The 18,824-nt window shown below is 39.9% G+C and overlaps 2 protein-coding genes and 1 long non-coding RNA gene across 6 annotated transcripts in view; 2 read left to right on the forward strand and 1 right to left on the reverse strand.

Moving 5' to 3' along the window:
- LOC148381739 (kinesin-like protein KIF26B) overlaps positions 1 to 9,273 on the forward strand; it is an 18,924-nt gene extending 9,651 nt beyond the window's left edge. Inside the window, exons 8-15 of the mRNA XM_088361415.1 lie at positions 1,305 to 1,576; positions 1,862 to 2,042; positions 2,176 to 2,323; positions 2,444 to 2,603; positions 3,164 to 6,083; positions 7,218 to 7,364; positions 8,242 to 8,392; positions 8,511 to 9,273. Of these exons, the coding sequence (XP_088217541.1) occupies positions 1,305 to 1,576; positions 1,862 to 2,042; positions 2,176 to 2,323; positions 2,444 to 2,603; positions 3,164 to 6,083; positions 7,218 to 7,364; positions 8,242 to 8,392; positions 8,511 to 8,565 (4,034 nt within the window). The 3' untranslated portion in view covers positions 8,566 to 9,273. The remainder of the gene's footprint in view (positions 1 to 1,304; positions 1,577 to 1,861; positions 2,043 to 2,175; positions 2,324 to 2,443; positions 2,604 to 3,163; positions 6,084 to 7,217; positions 7,365 to 8,241; positions 8,393 to 8,510) is intronic.
- Positions 7,190 to 13,399, reverse strand: LOC148381740 (uncharacterized). Of its 3 annotated transcripts, XR_015854294.1 has the most exons (6): positions 12,892 to 13,399; positions 12,697 to 12,792; positions 8,490 to 8,642; positions 8,250 to 8,364; positions 7,700 to 7,857; positions 7,190 to 7,317 (listed from the first exon to the last, which is right to left on the reverse strand). It is a non-coding gene; the product is annotated as an uncharacterized LOC148381740 (long non-coding RNA). The 3 variants fall into 3 exon arrangements; XR_015854293.1 differs by having other exon boundaries at positions 12,697 to 13,380; XR_015854295.1 differs by lacking the exon at positions 12,697 to 12,792 and having other exon boundaries at positions 8,490 to 8,560; positions 12,892 to 13,376.
- On the forward strand, positions 10,170 to 18,326 carry cnstb (consortin, connexin sorting protein b). 2 transcript variants are annotated; one of them, XM_088361419.1, is made up of 11 exons: positions 10,170 to 10,331; positions 11,612 to 11,657; positions 11,889 to 12,181; positions 13,212 to 13,321; positions 14,321 to 14,351; positions 14,510 to 14,596; positions 14,662 to 14,770; positions 15,654 to 15,730; positions 16,380 to 16,597; positions 17,425 to 17,569; positions 17,908 to 18,326. In XM_088361419.1, exons 3-11 carry the CDS (start codon positions 12,061 to 12,063, stop codon positions 18,066 to 18,068), a joined length of 1,059 nt encoding a protein of 352 aa, XP_088217545.1. In that variant the 5' UTR covers positions 10,170 to 10,331; positions 11,612 to 11,657; positions 11,889 to 12,060; the 3' UTR covers positions 18,069 to 18,326. The 2 variants fall into 2 exon arrangements, with proteins under 2 accessions (XP_088217545.1, XP_088217544.1); XM_088361418.1 differs by having other exon boundaries at positions 10,172 to 10,331; positions 17,860 to 18,326.
- The last annotated feature ends 498 nt before the right edge of the window (positions 18,327 to 18,824 follow it).

Here is an 18,824-nt window from a genome sequence, read left to right on the forward strand (position 1 = left end):
AATTCTTACTCATTTTTGCTAGCTTTACCTATCACGTGACCGGGACGAGCGTCTTAACCTGAATTAATTGATCGTCGATAAAAAACGATTTTTTTTTTTCCTGTGCGGCTTGGCGGCCCGGTACCAATTGACCCATGGACCGGTACAGGTCCGCGGACCGGGGGTTGGGGACCCCAGCCATAAACGATAGCCACTCAAGCATAAAGAACACACAAACTTACCTTTTATTGTATTTCAGGGATGCTTTGAGCGTAGAGGGGATTGTAAAGAAAATGGACTGTAAAATGTCGCTATTAAAGATATGGAGCCTTGCACTTAGCCTCGCTGAGCGTTACTGTAGAACACACACACTCACACACACACAGGGGTAAGGGGAGGGTCTCCTTGGAGCTTGCCTTTTCACATGAAGCCACTCTCCCTAAATGAGTTAGCCGGCCGATGCAGACTACTCGCGGCCCGCAGACGAGGGATATCAATCTCCTCCACAGAATCGTCTTTTGTCTGAATAACAGACAGTAGCCGGCAGTTCGACCTCTAATTGGAATAAACCAATTCTTTTATCCTCATTCAATTAATGTCTGGATGAGACAAACGGGTAAAACAGGCCTGTATATTTAATGGGATCCTGGGGGAAGGTGCGGCTGGGCATGAGTCCAGAAAAATACATGTTTTGTTTATATTATAATTTACGTATAGGTTCATTAGCTCCTGCAATTGTTAATATGATCATTTTTAAAAGGGACTTTACCTTTGAATGGCTTGTATGCAAACAGATCTCAGTCGTGCTTGCCCACCCATCAAGTGTGAAATCAAACAACCAAGTAAATTTTTAAATATTTTATCTGCCAATTTCTGAGTGAGCCGTTCCACTACATTGTAAGTTTTCCACTTGCAGTTTGCTGGTCTATGATATAAATTGTTTTTATTTTTTTTCATCTGAATTAAGTTTTGAAATGGGATATAATTAATAAAGGAAGACAAATAGTGGCGATTAACTAAATTATAGCATTTTACCAGTTGTTAACATTCACTACCATTGATGGTTATAGAAAAGGGCTATTCTATTCTATATTTATTATATTTATTATGTTTATAAGCTTTATTAGTATATTATTGACATCTATTTATTTTTTATGTATATTATATTTCTTATTATATCTACCATTTCCTTCATATGAGTAATGCTGGTTTTAAGTTGATGACACAAATTTGTAAAATATAATATGTCCTTTTATGGCATTACGCCTTGGTGTGGTATAAATTATAATACATCCACAATCCCTGTCAACCCTTGTCTCCCTCAGGCTCCTGGTCCAGCATGGTGGGGAATACTGAGAGCATCCACAAGCTCGGGCTGATTCCATGCGCCATCTCCTGGCTGTACAGTGCCATCGAGAAGCGGCGGGAGAAGACGTGGACAGATCTTACTGTGTCTGTATCTGCTGTGGAACTCTGCAGTGGAGAGGAGGATACATTGAGAGATCTATTGGGGGAGGTTGTTCCTTCTTTAGGCAGCATACAGGACAGCCCGAGACCTCACATTCGGCTCCAAGAGGACCCCATTCATGGGATACAGGTAGTAAGACCAATATGGCATTTCTAGCTGACTATAACTAGAAAAAAAAAAATTGAGATGCTAAAATTTTCCGTGTATGGCAAGGGTGTCAAACTCATTTTATATTCAGATTAAAAGTGAAGATAATTTGCAATTCTAGTAATGACACACGAATTTGATGCACAATTTGTCTTCGCGGGCCACATAAAATGATGTGGCGGGCCGTATCTGGCCCCCGGGCCTTGAGTTTGACACCTGTTTGGGTATGGGTTTGACAATATGGTTTTTCTTTGACTTACTTTCCAGCTCCGGAACCACAATCGGGTCAAAGCTCCAACTGCTGAGCGGGCTGCTTCCCTTCTGGATGTTGCCATTGCAGCACGCCGCCATAATGACTTCACCACCTTCTTGTCCCACAGCTCCATCATGTTTTTTACTCTGCACGTCCAGCCCCCTCGCACACAAGAAAGCAGCACCATTGGGAAAGGTTGTCATAAAATATTTAGCTAGCATGTGAGCATAGGCAAATTAGATAGCTCAGTATTAAGTATTTTCTAGCTAACCCTAAATTGCAGTTAATAAAGAGCTCATGATTTACATTTTATGAATTTTTGCTTTAGGTTCACGCGGCTCGACCAAGTTGACCATGATTGATGTCTGTAGTGGTATGAGGGGCGGGGTTGGATATGTCCGAAATAAACCTCCGCATTCCGACCTGGGCCCTGTTGTTTTGTCGCTACTAAGTGGACATAAAACCATCCCCAAAAAGTAAGTAATTTAAAAAAAATTCTTACAGTATAACTGTCAAAGAGAAGATATCAATCGATTATTTTTATGTGGCTGAAGTAATATTATATTAGTAATATTTTGTTGTTTGTGTCTGCGCAGGGGAAGTAAGTTAACCATGCTTCTTCGGGAGTCCTTGAGTCATGCTAACTGCCACACCACAGTCATTGCTCAGGTTGCTAATTCATTGGCGCAGCTACACGAAACCACCTCCATCATCCAGCTGGCTTCTCGCATCCGCAGGACACAGAAGAGGACAAAGGTATTATTTGTTATAAATTAATTAACTCATTTTGAGGTGCTGTTTTTGCTCATTTTGATGGTCGTTCGTATCGTATCAAAAAATATATATATATACCGTATTTTACGGACTATAAGGCGCACTGGACTATAAGGCGCACTTTAGATGAATGGCCCATTTTAAAACTTTGTCCTTATATAAGGCGCACCAGACTATAAGGCGCACCATGAATGTATCATGTCAGATTTTTAATCCAAATGAAATCATTCTCCATTTTATCTTTTTTATTTCAACTTCAGACGCAACAAATTACTTTATAGTCACAAAATAATGATCCATAGTCTTTTTGATTCATGATTCATAGTTTTCAGCGGGCCACTTATGATTGATTTCAAGACACAATGCTTTGGGCCAGTTTAAATTTAGGAATTTGGTCCATATATAAGGCGCACCGGACTATAAGGCACACTTTTGAGAAAATTTTAGGTTTTTAGGTGCGCCTTATAGTCCGGAAAATACGGTATATATATTTGATGGAGTCCAATCCAATACTAAAATTAAACAAAATCTTGACTCCACAGCAATCCAATTCATGCTCACCCAGCGGCAGGAGTTTGACAAGACAAAAGAGAGGCCCTCCATCTTTTTCCCTGCGAGCTTTCCACTCCACAGACGAGGTTGATGTTGATGTGCAACATTTTCGTCTCCGCGGAGAGCTCGATGAACGCTCCAGTAGTGACCAATCCTGTGATACAGTCATCCAAATAGACTCTGATGGATTGATTCAGCCTAGAGTTACCCCAAGGTTAGCAAAACCCGAGTTTGTGCCCATCATACCTTCCTTACATCCAAACAAGGCTGATATGGAAGACCCGGAGTTTACCGCTTTGCTGCAAGAGCTGCTGAAAATTCCTAAACTTCACGGAGAGAGCAAGAAAGATGACACTCAAGGGCAGGCTGAAATTCTGAAAGCAGAAATGAAGAAGCCGGAGAGGGACTGTCTTAAATGTGACACGTTCGCCGAGCTTCAGGAGCGCTTGGGCTGCATCGACGGGGAAGAAACGATGGATTTGCTCAAGTCCTCGTCAAAAATCCCTCCTGTTAGCAATATCGCACCAAAACCACAATCCCAGAAAGAGAAAGAAACACCACAAATGTTGAAACAGGGGCAAGGCTGCAGTCAGACGTTGGGTCGGGAAAAACAAACTGATGCGGCCTTCAACGCGGATAATTTTCAGAGAGAGGACTCTGGTCTTTACGATTGCGAGGAGTGCAGCGCAACCAGTTCCGGCGAGGAGCCGTTGAATCAAACTCTCAATCGAAACAAAACTTGTCGCTATCAGTTGCCAAAAACTGGAGCTAGTCAGCCTGCTGAAACACAACCCCAATTTGTAGATACCAAACCTCAACCTACTAACAATTCCCCTCAACCTACACAGAGACAAGAAAGTCATGGATCAGCTGATTGGTTCAAATCAGACAAAAGAACTTCACCAGTTGGAAAGAGTCTACCTGCATCTCCTCCTTCTCCTCCCTGCACCTCTTCAAAACCTTTACCGAGCAGTTCTCAACTTCAGGACATCCCGTCTAACGAGCCCAAAAAGGACGCTAAGGAAATGACGGCAACTATCACCGTAACCGTTCAACAACCGCTGGATTTAAAAGGTCAAGATGAACTTGTCTTCTCTATGGTGGAGGAGGTGACCATTAGCAGCACACTGGACAGCGGGAGGACGGGAGGGAACATTATTTGTATTAAAGATACTGCCCAGTCAACATCACGCATTCAAGGTTCTGCAGGCTCCCATCCGATCCAGATTATAAGGAACATAACAGAAGATTCTGCAGGAGCAAGTCAGACAAATGTCACTTTTGTTCATCCAGCAGGTCCGGCGACTGATTTTGAAAAATTACGGTATCCTTCAAGAGAAAGATCTCTACCTTCATTCATAAACCCCATGCTGATAAATGCTGATTCAGATGATGTAAAAGAAACACAAAGAACTGAATCTACAATAAAATCTGCTTCAGAGACTCACCTAATAAATTCAAACAAGATAAGTAACCCAAGTCAGATCCAATCTCACACAATGATCATGGAAAATGCATCTTCTCATAACAACATAGAGGAAAACAAAATTTGCGGCGACAGGATCAAAAATACAGACAAAAGCTACCATGGAGACTGGGAGCATGTTTACTCCACGAATCCTCCAAAGACCTTCTCGGGGGATGAACCCGCTCTCAGACGTTTTGGGAATACCCGGCTAATTGGTGTTTCCTTAGGTTGCTTAGAAACGCGTGGCGAGTCCTTCAATACGGGTAGTCTGCCTCGAAGCTGGCTAAATGCCAACCAGCAGCAAAGCCACCATCATATGGCAGATGCTTGTAGAGACCCAAGGGGGGTGACATCATCCACTCCGTGTAGCCCGGGGGTGACCCTAGAGAGGAGGCGTGGCAAGCAGTCTTCCCCGGTGAACCTCCACAAAGCCTCCTCGTTGAAATATGAAACAGACTACAAGCAAGAGACGAGGAGACCTCTCAGAAAGGGATCATTATTTGAGACCTCAAAAGTAGGTATGAAACATGATCATGTGTCTGGGAGGATGATGTCACCCTTGGAGGAGAGTGGCAGACTTTTTAGCGCCAAACTGGATCAGTTGGCGGGGAAATCCCAGGGGAAGAGCACATGTGACTTTGAAAGGGGAAAGGCGATCTCCAAGAAAAGTTCTGATGGGTCCGGCAAAGGTGCTCACAAAGGAAAGAGCATTCCTGGTTCTACAATACCAAGAGCAAGCAGAAGCTCCAGAAAGACTCGCCAGACTAGTCAGAGTAATACTTATGAAACTGCAAACCAATCCAAGCCAACACATTCAAAGCTGTCTGCTGTCGGGAAACTTAAAATGGTTTGTCCCAAAGTCCGACGCCTGTCCGCCCCCAGCATCAAGAACCTCAGTCTGCCTCGTAAAGGCCCGCAGCAGTCCATCAACCGGAGCGCTAGTCTTTCCCCGGACAGCAAAACCTTTGAGAGGACTTCATCATTTCGTTCCTCTTCTCCTTCACCCGCCATCAGCCGGACACCAAGTCAAAGCTCCACATGCTCATCCACAAAATCTGCCATCCAGGGCCTCACCAACGGACGCATTTCGGACTTCTTCAAGGAAAGACCCGCCAGTCCCGCTTCATCGGGATTGGACCCAATGGGGTCATTTCCTTCTCCTTACAACCAAGTCACTTCTCCTCGGACACCTCCTCACATGAGTGGACATGCGAGCGACACCACGAGCGTGCTCAGTGGAGATTTGCCGCCAGCTATGGGGAAAACGTCGCTGTATTTTTCAAACAGGAACAGTGCCATGAGCAGTGGTTATGATAGTTTGGTGAGGGACAGCGAAGCCACAGCCAGCAGCATATCTAACAGAGATTCTGTGAGCGACAGGAGCGGGTCCCTCCTCGGAGAGACTCACAGTAGTAGATCATCTCGGCCGAGAGGCAACACAGGTACAACTAATGTATTAGAAATGACTAATGAAGGCAACATGCAAAAGTATTAGGACACCTGGGAATGGACAGTGGCAGGGAGAAAAAAAGGGAGTGACAGAAATTCAAAATGTTCCAAAAATTTATAAAATGTATATTTATTTAGAATTTATAGAACAAATTATTTGGGGTAAAGGTGATTATTGTTTTTCAAAATAAACCTAGACTCCTGTTAAAGAGACACATTTCATTTTTCAAATTACCGTATTTTCCGGACTATAAGGCGCACCTTCAATGAATGGCCCATTTTAAAACTTTGCCCTTATATAACGCGCACCAGACTATAAGGTGCACCATTAATGCATCATGTCAGATTTTCAATCCAAATCAAATCAAATCATTCTCCATTTTATCTTTTTTATTTCAACTTCAGATGCAACAAATGACTTTATAATCACAAAATAATGATCCATAGTCTTTTTGATTGATGATTCATAGTCTTCAGCCGGCCACTTATGATTGATTTCATGACACAATGCTTCGGGCCAGTTTAAATTTAGGAATTTGGTCCATATATAAGGCGTACCGGACTATAAGGCGCACTGAGAAAATTTTAGGTTTTTAGGTGTGCCTTATAGTCCAGAAAATACGGTACAGGATATTTTTCAACCAATGCCAAATGCCAGCTTCATCTGAAAGTCAAGGATGGAAAATTTTAAAATAACAATGCCTTTACACATAATTTTCTGTTGCCTATTGTTGTCTATAGGACAAAAAAATGGATGGAAAATTTGACAGATATGGCCTAACTGTTAAATGTGCCTAAAGAAAACTCATGAAAGTTTTATAGAAATTATCCTAAAAGACTGTAGACATTTTTAATGAATAGCGGTGATGTCAATTGGAGATGACATGTCTGTGGAATGCCGTCAGATCATGTACACTTAGTGGTGAGGAAAGCCTTACAGTGCCAGAAGTCATATTATTAATACATGAAGCCAACCGTTCATTCAGCATTGGAAATTAAATGTAAAAACAGGTTGGTTCAGAAAATAATAAGGAGTGATTCCATCCCACCAGGTTTCAAAAATTGACAGAAAAGTCAATGAAAACACTTAAGCATCTTTCTCATATTAGATTTATTTCTGTTTGTAGGCACTCACTTTCGTCATCTTTCCAATGACGCAACCCCAGCCGCAAGACAATCATCTAATAGCCTGCAATCTCGCTGGGCGGATCATGGAATCCCTGAAAACTACAAAATATACGAGATTGACAAAGTGCAACAGATGCAGAAAAGAGGTATTCGCTATCAAATGCTAAATGAAATATATTGTTAATATTTTACGTGATATATTTGCCTTTTTGCTTATTTGTACCTGATGGTTATTTGGGATTTACCTTTTTTTTTTTTACACTAAAACAAACAAACCCTAATATCCTAGAAAATAAATAAATAAATAAAATAATACAAAAAAATAATTGAAAAAATATATATATAAATATATGAATATGGAGTATGAAAAACAGTGCTTGACAGATAATTTCATTATCAGAAAATCCCATTTGCAGTTCCCCTAAAAAAAAAAAAGCCCAACTAGCCATGCATAAGTAAATATTAAATAAAAGATGGCCACCTTGCATCGCGAGTCGAAATGTGCTCCGAAGCACAATCTGCTGCACATGGTGACGTTACGTCCCCATGACGAGCCGTCTGGCCCCCATGAGACCCCTCCGTGCCTCTACCACACTCAAACGTTGCTTCTTGATGCAATTTTAATGACCACATTGGGGGCTGGGAGGGGGAATTGGGTCAAAGGAACAAAGAATTAAACTCAACATGTTGGGGGGAAGAGTTGTAATTTAATTTTGTACTGTATATTGTATTTGCGTAAAAAAAAAGGAATACCCGTGTAGTACATAATCATAATAAGCATCATTTGATTTTGTGGCTTAGAGACATTAGGGGTTGTGTTTCGGTTCCCAGTGGACCTCATCTGCTGTCTTTAGTGGGCAGAGTGGAGGGGGTTAGTCTTGTTCTCAAGTGTAAAGTGTGTGTGTGTGTGTTTGGGTGGGTCGGACTTGCTGACCTACTTACACACAAACAGTTCTTAAGGGTCTTGGGGCTAATGATCGAATCAGAAAAAAAATTATCTTATGCAACTGTTTGCATTTTCAGGGACTCACATGCTCCAGCGGCAAGCGGCGGTGTTCGGAGCTCATACGGTAGATGATCACAGACGTCGGAGCCCGGTCCAACAAATTGAGCAGAGATCTGGAACGGGTCGGGCAGAATCTCGAGCTGGAGCACACCATACAGAACCGAGACTGTGAGTGATTGGATTTTAATGGGAGATTTGATTTATTTTGGAAAATCACAATGTATGGAGAAGCAGTATAGGGAATGAATGGTTGATCATACTTTACCGATTTTACACTGTCCTGCAGCCGACCTTTGCCAGAGTTTCAAGGTGGACTCCGTGGAGCCCCTGGAGGACCTTGAAGGGATGACACGATGGTTGGTGAAGAGGGAGAAGATGGCGGCCTTTTTGGATGGCAGCTCACGATAGGAACTGGAAACTACATGTATGATAACGACACTTTTTTTTTGTAGATTATCACTTATTGATTAAACACATGTCACCTTAAAGTTTGTTTTTGTTTCGTCAGAAATTGTAATATTGTATATGCCTGTAAATGGAAGCAAAAAATAAGGGACTTCTATGCTCTTACAATGGAAGAACTTTCTTCTTTTTTTAAAAACGGTCTTTTCAGCAGTTATTTATTTCTTGGGCTGAGATACTGTATATATGATGTATATATGGTTTATCATGAACTGTATATTTTAAAGTTGTTGGTCTACTTGGTCATTTCATGTTCTTATTCAAGCGTATTTGTGAATTTGCATTTTTATTCCAATATCACTTTTGCTTTTCTTCACCACTGAATGTGTGTTGTTTCTTTCTACCTGTTTACCAATTTGCCTTATTTAGAGAGACAAAACCACTGAAACACACTGGAACTGTAGCTGAAATGAATTTGTGTCCTAGTCTGATGAAAAAAAATGTGTTAGCTTTTTAAAACGTTTTCATTTCGTCAATAATAGGTTTGCGCTTTTCTGTGACTCTCCTGTTTACTGTTTAAAGGAAAATTCCCGATGACTTGTACTGTATATACTTTTTGGTGCTGAACAACATTGAAATAAAATTGTTAGTCTTTCGAAACTAAGGTAGAAAAATGTTTCTAAAATTTAAGTCCTACATAGATCGAGGAAGCCTGAGAAGACTCAATAATATCGAATAAAATTAGCATTTTATTGTAATAATGAATTATAGGTACATGTACATTGCTGTCATTTTTATGATATTGCAAATTTTGTTCATATTTTATTGTGCTTATATCAATTGATTTTATTTTGAAGGATCTTGAAAACGGAAATAGTCATAAATCGGTAAAAACTGACCTAAGCAATTGACGTTCTAACAAAAGTAGCGCAAAGCCTTTAGGCCAGAGGTGTCAAACTCAAGGCCCGGGGGCCAGATACGGCCCACCACATCATTTTATGTGGCCCGCGAAGACATATTGTGCATCAAATTGCAAATTGTCTTCACTTTAATATATATTTTTTAAAATATCTGACCAGTTTTTACTCGTCTGATTTGAAAACGAATTATATGTCAGTTTGTTTTGTAGCTTTTACTGTATATAATATGAGGTGCTCATACATTTATTTGGGTTGACAGTCATAATGGCACTCCGAAAGAAGCTATGACGACAATGCGGCCCGCAAAAAATATAAAAACCCATGCTTTAGGTGGTACAAATTTTTATTCCCTCTTGTACACACTCAAACATGAATGAATGGATAATACAAGTCAAGTTAACAAAATGCAGAATGGACACAAAACTCAACTTGTTATTGTGCAAGATTCCTGGTAATCTGACGCACACTACACCGGATTAAGTCATCATATGACTCTCCATTTTTTACGTAACCTCTGACACACAGCACGACTTCACTTCTCTGCCAGAAGATGGCAGTCTCGGTCATATGTGTGACTTAAAATAAATACATTTCAATCGCATGAAGGGAATCCAGTAATGAGACGAGGCTGCAAATTCCCCGGATGGAAGGGTAAACAAGATGAGCGTGGAGGAGAGTCGACAAGGCTGATGTGCACCTGCATCTATAAAAACAAGCGTCCGAGACGTGCGTTTCCTTTCGGGGGGAGAAGAAGATGTGCAAGCACACATAAACATCATGCAGAGGTGAGTAGACTATCTTCATCCTACCCAGATGTGGCATTAAAGTTATATAAGATCGCGTACATTTGGGTTAGAGGGATGTCATGCTACATAAGGAAACGACGGAGAGGGGGAAGAGTCTTTATTTTGCACCTATTTGATAAAGATCGCATTTTATGGATAATTTAAGCGTGGAAATTATTGAGCGGCAAAATTTTAAACTTGTTTTTTAATGTATGTAGCTAAATCACATGACAGGCTCCAATTAAAACCAAAAAACAAAACACATTTATAATGTATACAGCATTAGGGCGTACTAAATAGTCTTCAAGTTGAAGTAAATTTCCGGAAACGTCAAAGATATCAATCTACATTGCATGGTAAAATCTGTATTGTGCAAGGTTTTATAGATAAAAGTAAAAAAAATCCTGAAATGCTTGAAAAAAAATATTATTTTTAAATATTATTATTAATATTATTATTAAATAATATTTTTTAAATCAACATAAAAAATATGTTCGAGCCATCAATGTGTGAATGCAAAACCGCTGCCTCATTTTTTCATTTCAACTCTGAGATCCTTTTAGTGTATTGCAACAATTTAGTTATGCTTTTGACAGATGCTTTTAATAGGCTTAAGTGAAAAATATGAACAATTTTAATGAAATTTAAAAACAACAAAAAAGGACGTTTGAAGACATCAAAATGTCTGTTTTCATGGGGAAAGGCATATTAAACCAAGACCTTTAGTAACGAAGCCCGGGGTGCACAAAGTATGGACCGGGGTCTACATAAGGCCCGCTTCGTCTTTAATCCGGACCGCACAGCATTTGCATTGTCAAGAATTTTGCTGTTTCTCCCTTAAATATGGTATAATTAAGCAATTTTTCCTTAAATTGGTGAATCTTTTAATTAATTGATAAATCTATTGTAGGTGGGAATAGAAGTGTGAATGGATGTGTAAACCCAAATGGTTGAACGACCTTACGTGCATGTTTTTATAATGTGGTAGGATATTTGTTTTGCTCCTTGAATCTCCATATGAGTCATTCCTTGCTCCCAGCGTTCCTATCTCTTTCCATGTTGTAAAATTTACAGTGTCCCAATGCTGAATAAATATTGTGAGAACATTGTCGCACAAGCACAAAACATCATTTGCGATACATGTAATTAATTTACCCCATGTCAGCTCTGACCTATTCATTCTCCACTAATGCTAAGAGACAGGAAGTTGACGTTGGTGTTGACAAGCTTTTAGCATTTAAAATGGCAGCAGGCTTTGTGATTTCCTTCCTCCCTAACAGATGGGTGCAGGTGATTAGCTGGGATGAGCAAAAAACAATGGATGCTGTAAGTTATATAATGAGTTATCTTTTTCCACTTTTGTGCAAAATTTGGTCAGAATAATTTGGTGACCTGGTTTAATTTAATTTTGGAATTTATGCAGTTTGTGGATTAGAAGCAATAGTCTTCTAAAACTGCAGATGATTGAAAAATCAACTGATGGAAGGATGTAAATTTGCTGTCCATGTTCTCAAGGTAAAAAAGTTATAATAATATTTGTTGTCTCTTTGAATCCAGATTGGAGAAAGCCAGCGGATGAATCTGCTTTTACATCCAAGCCCTGCGTAATAAAAGACGTTGCCCATCTCCCCCTGCTTGGCCATCGAAGTACTGAGACCTTTTCTGTTCTCGTCAAAACGAGACCAAGGAAGGACAAACTAATCCAGAGACGATTACTGAAGAAAAATCCATGAAAGAAAAACTGGCTGAGGTGACGGAGGTGATGGGTAATAACAACAGTGAGCCGCCTAATGGTCCAGACATTGCAACTCATCAGGATGATGATGACATGGGCATCAGCAGTGTCACAGGTATTATAATTATATAACTTTTTGTTGTTTTGATTCAAATAGTCCACATGGAGGGCCTCAACACCTGACACCTGACTCTTATGTAATCGTTAATCTTCTGTGGTCTTTAATATCATAAATCATACACGCAAATAAATTAACTTGAACATTCCCAGATTTTGCGGGGGGAAATCTCACCTTAAAGCATGATCTGATATAAACATAGGGCTTTGGCGCTGTCTCCTGGCATCTTGAGTTGAAGAGCTTTATTAGTTGTAAATTTCCACATTTTAGGGTGGTTTTGCAAGGGAGTACTGATTTTTTATATTTCTAACCCTAACCCATCACATTTACTTACCCGATAATTTTGTCAAAATTAGTGCTACATACATGAATTAATTATTATGGCTGATATCTTGGACAGTAAAATCAATGCTTATTCACAAAGTAGCCCCCAGAGACTGTTTCTCATTTATGAACCAACTCAAGTGAAACATATTTGATAGACAAAGTGAAACACGTCATTCTGCAAAGACCTTCTGGTTAGAAGCATCATCATCATCATCATGCTTCCTCCTCTGAGCGTGCTCTAGGCAACCAGAGCATTAAGATGAGCAGGATGATAGTAAGCCCTGGAAAAATACTTTTTGTGTTCAGTATGTCTGTAATAGCAGCAACTTTTTTTTTTTTGTTACATAAATCCATCTTGCATGCAATTAAAAACAACATACCTCAAAATGTCATTGAATATTTCACGCTGTAGTTAAATCAAGCATTCTAATTTCACCTCCCAGCTAAAGTTCATCATTCATCATTGTGACTCATACTTTAATACGAGCGCATCATCACGTTGTGACACTTTCCACGAGGGGCATTTTTGCTTAAGCGCACCTTCATCACGCTGACATCACGGATGACATCACCGGGTTTATTTTCCTGCATTGACATTGCTTCGGTCGGGAAACATGCAAGGCTTCACGTAAATAATCGGACATGAGAAACAGCAGGTGAGTTTCCTAGGTGTTTTGTTTGTTTTCTGGTATGTTTCCAGGAAGCGTCTCCAGATATGGAGCGTCGAGCCTCAGCCCAGAGCTGCTGGCCTCTCTGCAGTCTCTTGGAGAAAATACTGACTACACACTACTGCCACACTCGCTACACCAGGTGGGTGTTTGTGTGGAAAGAGGGTATTTTTTTTTTCCTCCTCTAATCCTTTGGGGGAATATCCTTTTACTAAGGGAGACCAAACACGCATCTGGTGACACGAGCACACCACTTCCCTCACTTCATTCAGTCCACTAAAGTTCACAAAAACAACATCCTGCATGCTAGTGATTTACTGATTGTGTTTTGATTGTGTTGTTTTATGCCTGTAGTTGTGATCAATGTAGATACGATAATGTGTAATATTGATATTTTTGGGGGAAAATGTTGATTTGGCATCTTTCGAATTTTTGCCATTCAGTTTGCACTTGTGTTTAAAAAGATTATGGATGGGCGAGTACCGATACCAAAGTCTCAGTACCGATACTAGCCGTATTTCAGGATATCAATTGTCGCAATGGTGGTTGATACCAGTATTGGCCAGTTTTACGAATTAGAAATTAATAGATAATTGCTATATGTGGAGTTTTAAGGAAAATTGCTGTATTGGAATATATAAGTCTTTGTTTTTTTGGAGGGGGTTATGTATCAAAAGTATTAATGGTATCGGCATTCGGTATCGGTTACTGCTCTCACACTGGTATTGTACATTCCTAAAAAATATTAATATGCTGTGATTTTATGTTGTTTTATAGAAAATGTTTGATTTCTATCCAAATGAATTATAATTTAATGACTGGTAAAATTTGGGTCCTAATGGTGAGACCAGTTGAGAATCCCTGCTCCAGTTGACATGTTAGAATAAAAAAAAAAAAAAAAGAAATTGAATGTGTGCGATATAAGTAGTTGCACGTGACTTTCAATTTCACATGCTCTGTCTCACTACCGTCATCTCTGAAGGAATGGAGTGCTTTTCACATCAAATCATCTTCTCTTGGCTGAGCAGCTTAATTTGACAAGCTCCGCTGTGCTCACTCACGTGGATTTAAAGTTTTTTTTTCCTCCAATGACTCGAGGGTATACACCTTTATTGTACGTTAAACATGTTTTTCGTCACAGATCGCAGAAGCCTGCTCACTCCAAGAGGACTGTATCCTTTTTAGAGAAACTGGTCAAATATAAAAAAAAAAAGATATAAAAAGTGAAGACAATTTGCAATTCTAGTAATGACACGAATTTGATGCACAATTTGTTTTCGCGGGCCACATAAAAGTTGTTTGGAACGTCCTTAACCGGTGATGTCACCAGACCAGTTGGCCATCCAGCTTCTCCAGCTAGAGAAGCTCTACCATGAGCGTGTGCTTTTTAACCTCACTGTCCTGCAGGAGAACTGGGGTACTGCAACTCTATCTACTTTTCAACTTATTGGTGAGAATATAGATTTTTTTTTGTACTTGCAGAGAGCCAATGTAAAGAGAAGGAGGCTGACAAGTGCTTGCCTGCTGAAACAGACAACATTGGTCAGAAACACATTGAGACGCTGAGACACATCTGTGGGACACACCTCAAGTGAGTCATCACTGGATCGCTCATAGAATCACTTGCAAATGTTATTGGGAACCTTTCTGTTATTAGTCACTGATTGTTTTGTGGCATAGGTGTCAAACTCAAGGCTCGGGGGCCAGATACAGCCCGCCACATCATTTTATGTGGCCCGTGAAGACAAATTTTGCATCAACTTTGTGTCATTACTAAAATTACAAATTGTCTTTTTAAAAATACTTTTTATTGATAGCAATTTTTATTACCATTTATCTTTTTATTTGAACACATTTTACTTTGTTATTCATCAGTTTGTTGTATAGCCTATAGAAGACGTTGACAGTCATAATGGCCCTCTAAGAGAAACTGACTACAACGTGACAAAAATGAATTTGACACCCCTGCCCTAAGATGGCTCATGATACTGTCCAAGCAGGACCGACCATATGATGCCAGATGGGCCACGTCTTTTCGGCCCACAATCAAGAAGGCATTGGGCTTCTTATCTTTACTCGGGTTTCTACATTTATTAATAATGACATAATAGGTGGCCACCCAACCACTAGTGTATGCAGGCTCCCTCAGGTAGTACACAAAAAAATCACTGCCCATACTGTTCAGTTGTGTTTAACTTTTTAGTCCAATACATTTGCAATAAACTTTTTTTTTCCTAAACTGACTGATAAAGACATCACAGGTCTGTATGCCAGACATAGTTGTTTACCGCGCCACTCTGGTATGTGACTAACTCACAGCCTTTGGGTGCAGGTGGATCAGCTTCAGCAGAGAAAGCCACTTCCCGCTTTGAAAGCTCACAATCTTATTGCTTTTCTTCATATTTTGGTTATGTCAGCTCATGTTGGTTTTTCATGCCTGTCTTTCATGGTTCGATCGCTTTGTTTGGACTAAGACCATCCCTTGGTGAGGATAGAACGCTAATCGACGTAACAAGACAAAGCAAGAAAGAGACGCCCCATCAGGGAAAAGGTAAATGCAACTATTTCTGTTGTTGACAAAGACACAACTAAAGGCCGTTATTGTTGAAAAAATGTGTTTAGCTATTTTATATATATTTTGTAACATTATAGAGCTGATAAAAATGTGGTGGACCTTTTATAAATCATTAAGTTTTGCCTTGGGTCATATGTGGTAAATGGAGTGCACTTTATCTAGATGACCAAAATAAAAATCAAATTAAAGATATCACTCATCAAATAAAAATTCGCTTGACCTTTAAATATGGAGTAGGCATAAATAACAATTTGTAAAGACCTCGAGCAAAAAAGAATGCAAGGCACTGTATCATTAGAATACTTTTTAGTTGTAAGGATTTTTTTTTCCCTTAGGGAGGCCGTGGGTGTGCGAAGAATATCACAGGGAGTCTGTAAAACAACAGAAATTTTTGCAAATTCCCCAAATTCTTAAAAAAATGATAATGAAGATTCTGAAAGTCGATTATCTGGCCTGGCACCTTATTTCAGAAGGAGCCAGTGCCCCCGTGCCCCCCTTCTAGCTCTGCCTGTGATTATAATTAGTTTGTAAAAACTGTTCTTATAATGGATCTCATTCGATTTTGTAAGTGAAGTTAACTACAATAAATCAGCCTTACCATATATTCTTTAATGTTTGTTAACAGCAAGCAACCCCGAAATAACAAATGAAGATGACAAAGAAGCAGGAAAAATGATCTCCAAGTCAAATCATCCTAACCATCATAAACCTGGAATATGCGAAGAGACGCTTGAGGAAATGAAAGAAGAGGACGAGGAAGAGCAGGACGTGAAGGTGGAGTGGCCAGCAGGAGTTCCGCAGGCATCAGACACAGACCTGGCAAAACTTTGCCATGTAGATGGGGTAGGAAAGATCACCTTCTGTCTGTCCTTCTCGCCATTCCTTTACTCATGCATGGAATTATTCCTGCACATCACAGCCTGCAGCAGTAAAGCGTTTGCTGAAGACACTCCCTTTGTGATATCATACTCGATTAAATTTCCCGAGGAAATCGGCTGTTTCGAATGAGCACTTGCACTTCAGGCTGAACACGGTGTTGTTATATAACCCACTAGAGCTTTGGCTGGGTGGAGCCCGGGGGTAGCCATGCTGAATTACAACCGAACACTCTTTCAAAGAACCACATTCTAAAACAGGTTCTTTGCTGTGTGATAAATAGTGCGCTTTATTCTGAAATATTTAACCCTAACCAAAAGTTTTTATGAGTTGATCCTTTGCATGAGGAGTATAATTGGCTTGTGGTTAAGGTCAGCGGATAATGCATGTATATAATGTGTGCTGTAGATGGGGTCAGGTTTTTTGTCGGTGTTGAGTATCAAAGCCCTCCTGAAAGTCACTTTTACTGCCCCCTAACGACAAAAAGTCGAACTACATGTACACGATGATGATTATGAAATTAATCATTTGAATATGTAGCTTAGTAAATTGGAAGTGTAGTTAAACAAAAAACATTTTTAAGTAAATTGAGTGCAGTCATAGCATTTGATATATTTTCATTTAATCTTTAAGAACAGTTTGTTTTTAAACTTTTATTTGGGAACAATTTATTTTTTATTTCATAGGTTAGCTGCTGCAGCCGATGTTTGAATGTAAACAAAAAAGTGCAAAAAAACATTTTCAGTTATGCTGCAATGCAAAATTAATTTGATTATCTTATGTTTCAAATTTAGAGTCTGTCCTCCGATGGTCTGGTTTCTATTCTGAAGAGGAGGAGAGCATCCCTGGATGGACTGCCACCCCCTGGCAACATAGACAACAAGATGAACTGCAAACGCAAAGTTCGCTTTATTGAGCCGCAAGATGGCATGGACCAAGGTTGGATTCTGAAACGCATCAAGTTAATTCAAATAGTAGACTTTTTTAATTTCAGCGGAAGAATTGGAATGTTATGTTATGGCTAAATCAGTCACCTGCCCTTAATCCGATTGCATTTCAAAATATTTTTTATAACGAAATGTTTTTGGGTGACTGTAACAGATGAATGAAATGAATTTGAATGGATACTAGCAATATTGATTTATTTTACAGTACAAGTTGAATTACAATTAATCAAATGAAATTCATGTAGTTTGGACACCCACATCTGCTTTACATCTTCACTGCAGATGAAGTGGGTGGAGACTCCTGCTTGATCCTGCTTCTGCTGTGTCTAGTTACCGTGGTGATCAGCGTAGGTGGGACGGCGCTCTACTGCTCCTTGGTGGACAAGTCGTCCAATATTTGCACCGACTTCACTCTGAACATGGACTTCTACGTGACCAACGTGTGGAGTTTCTTCCAAGGTTTCCGACATTGGCTGCCTCACGGAACATAAGAGCCATCGTGTGAAGTCTGAAACAGTTCTCGGTCAAAGTCACAGACAGGGTGACATTTGTGATTTTAGCATGACTTGGAAATTAAGTTTTAATCTCCAAGAAACACCCAAATATAAAATGTTTTAAGTCAGAAGATGATAGTCAACGTTTGCTTGTGTGGATCGTTTATCCTAGGCAAAATCTTTACCTCAGAAGGGTTCTTGCTACTTTCACTTGTGTCCATATTTTAACATAAATAATCGTTACCCTCATTCGTATCACTTTGTGGCTTTTTTTAGTTAGATTTTCCAATTACTCCTGATTGTTTCCATTATGATTGCAGCTGCATTGATACATGGAATTTATCATATGTACGCTTGCATGTGTTTGTGTTTTTTGAAACAGTCGATAATATTTGTTTAGAAGCCATTTAGTTTAAATCCATCCACACATTCACCCAAAACCGCTAAACTGGAGTTAAGTGGCGGCTTCAGCAGGGAAGCCCAGTCTTCCCAGTCCCCAGTCAATCCTTCCTACTGTTCCGGAGGGATCTCAAGGCGTTCCCTGTCATGTCCAGGCCCTCCTTCCGGTTGGACATGCAAACGTCCAGGAAGCATCCTAATAAAATGCACGAGCCACTCCCATCTGCTCAATGTGGAGGAGCAATGGCTTGACTCTGAATCCTTTGTGGGTGACCCAACTTCTCACCCTATCCCTGAAGGAGAGCCCAGGCACCCTGCAGAGGAAACTAATATCTGCCCCTTGACTGTATACCC

This window comes from Syngnathus floridae, chromosome 19, assembly GCF_059516105.1.
Source record: "Syngnathus floridae isolate MCC-2025c chromosome 19, RoL_Sflo_1.0, whole genome shotgun sequence".
In the NCBI taxonomy this organism is placed as follows: Eukaryota; Metazoa; Chordata; class Actinopteri; order Syngnathiformes; family Syngnathidae; genus Syngnathus; species Syngnathus floridae.

Coding starts and splice junctions, on each gene's coding strand:
- cnstb (XM_088361418.1), top strand. CDS start 12,061: ATGAAAGAAAAACTGGCTGAGGTGACGGAGGTGATGGGTAATAACAAC. Junction 14,352..14,509: donor CTGCTCACTCCAAGAGGACT/GTATCCTTTTTA, acceptor TGATGTCACCAG/ACCAGTTGGCCATCCAGCTT. Junction 17,570..17,859: donor GCAAGATGGCATGGACCAAG/GTTGGATTCTGA, acceptor TCTTCACTGCAG/ATGAAGTGGGTGGAGACTCC.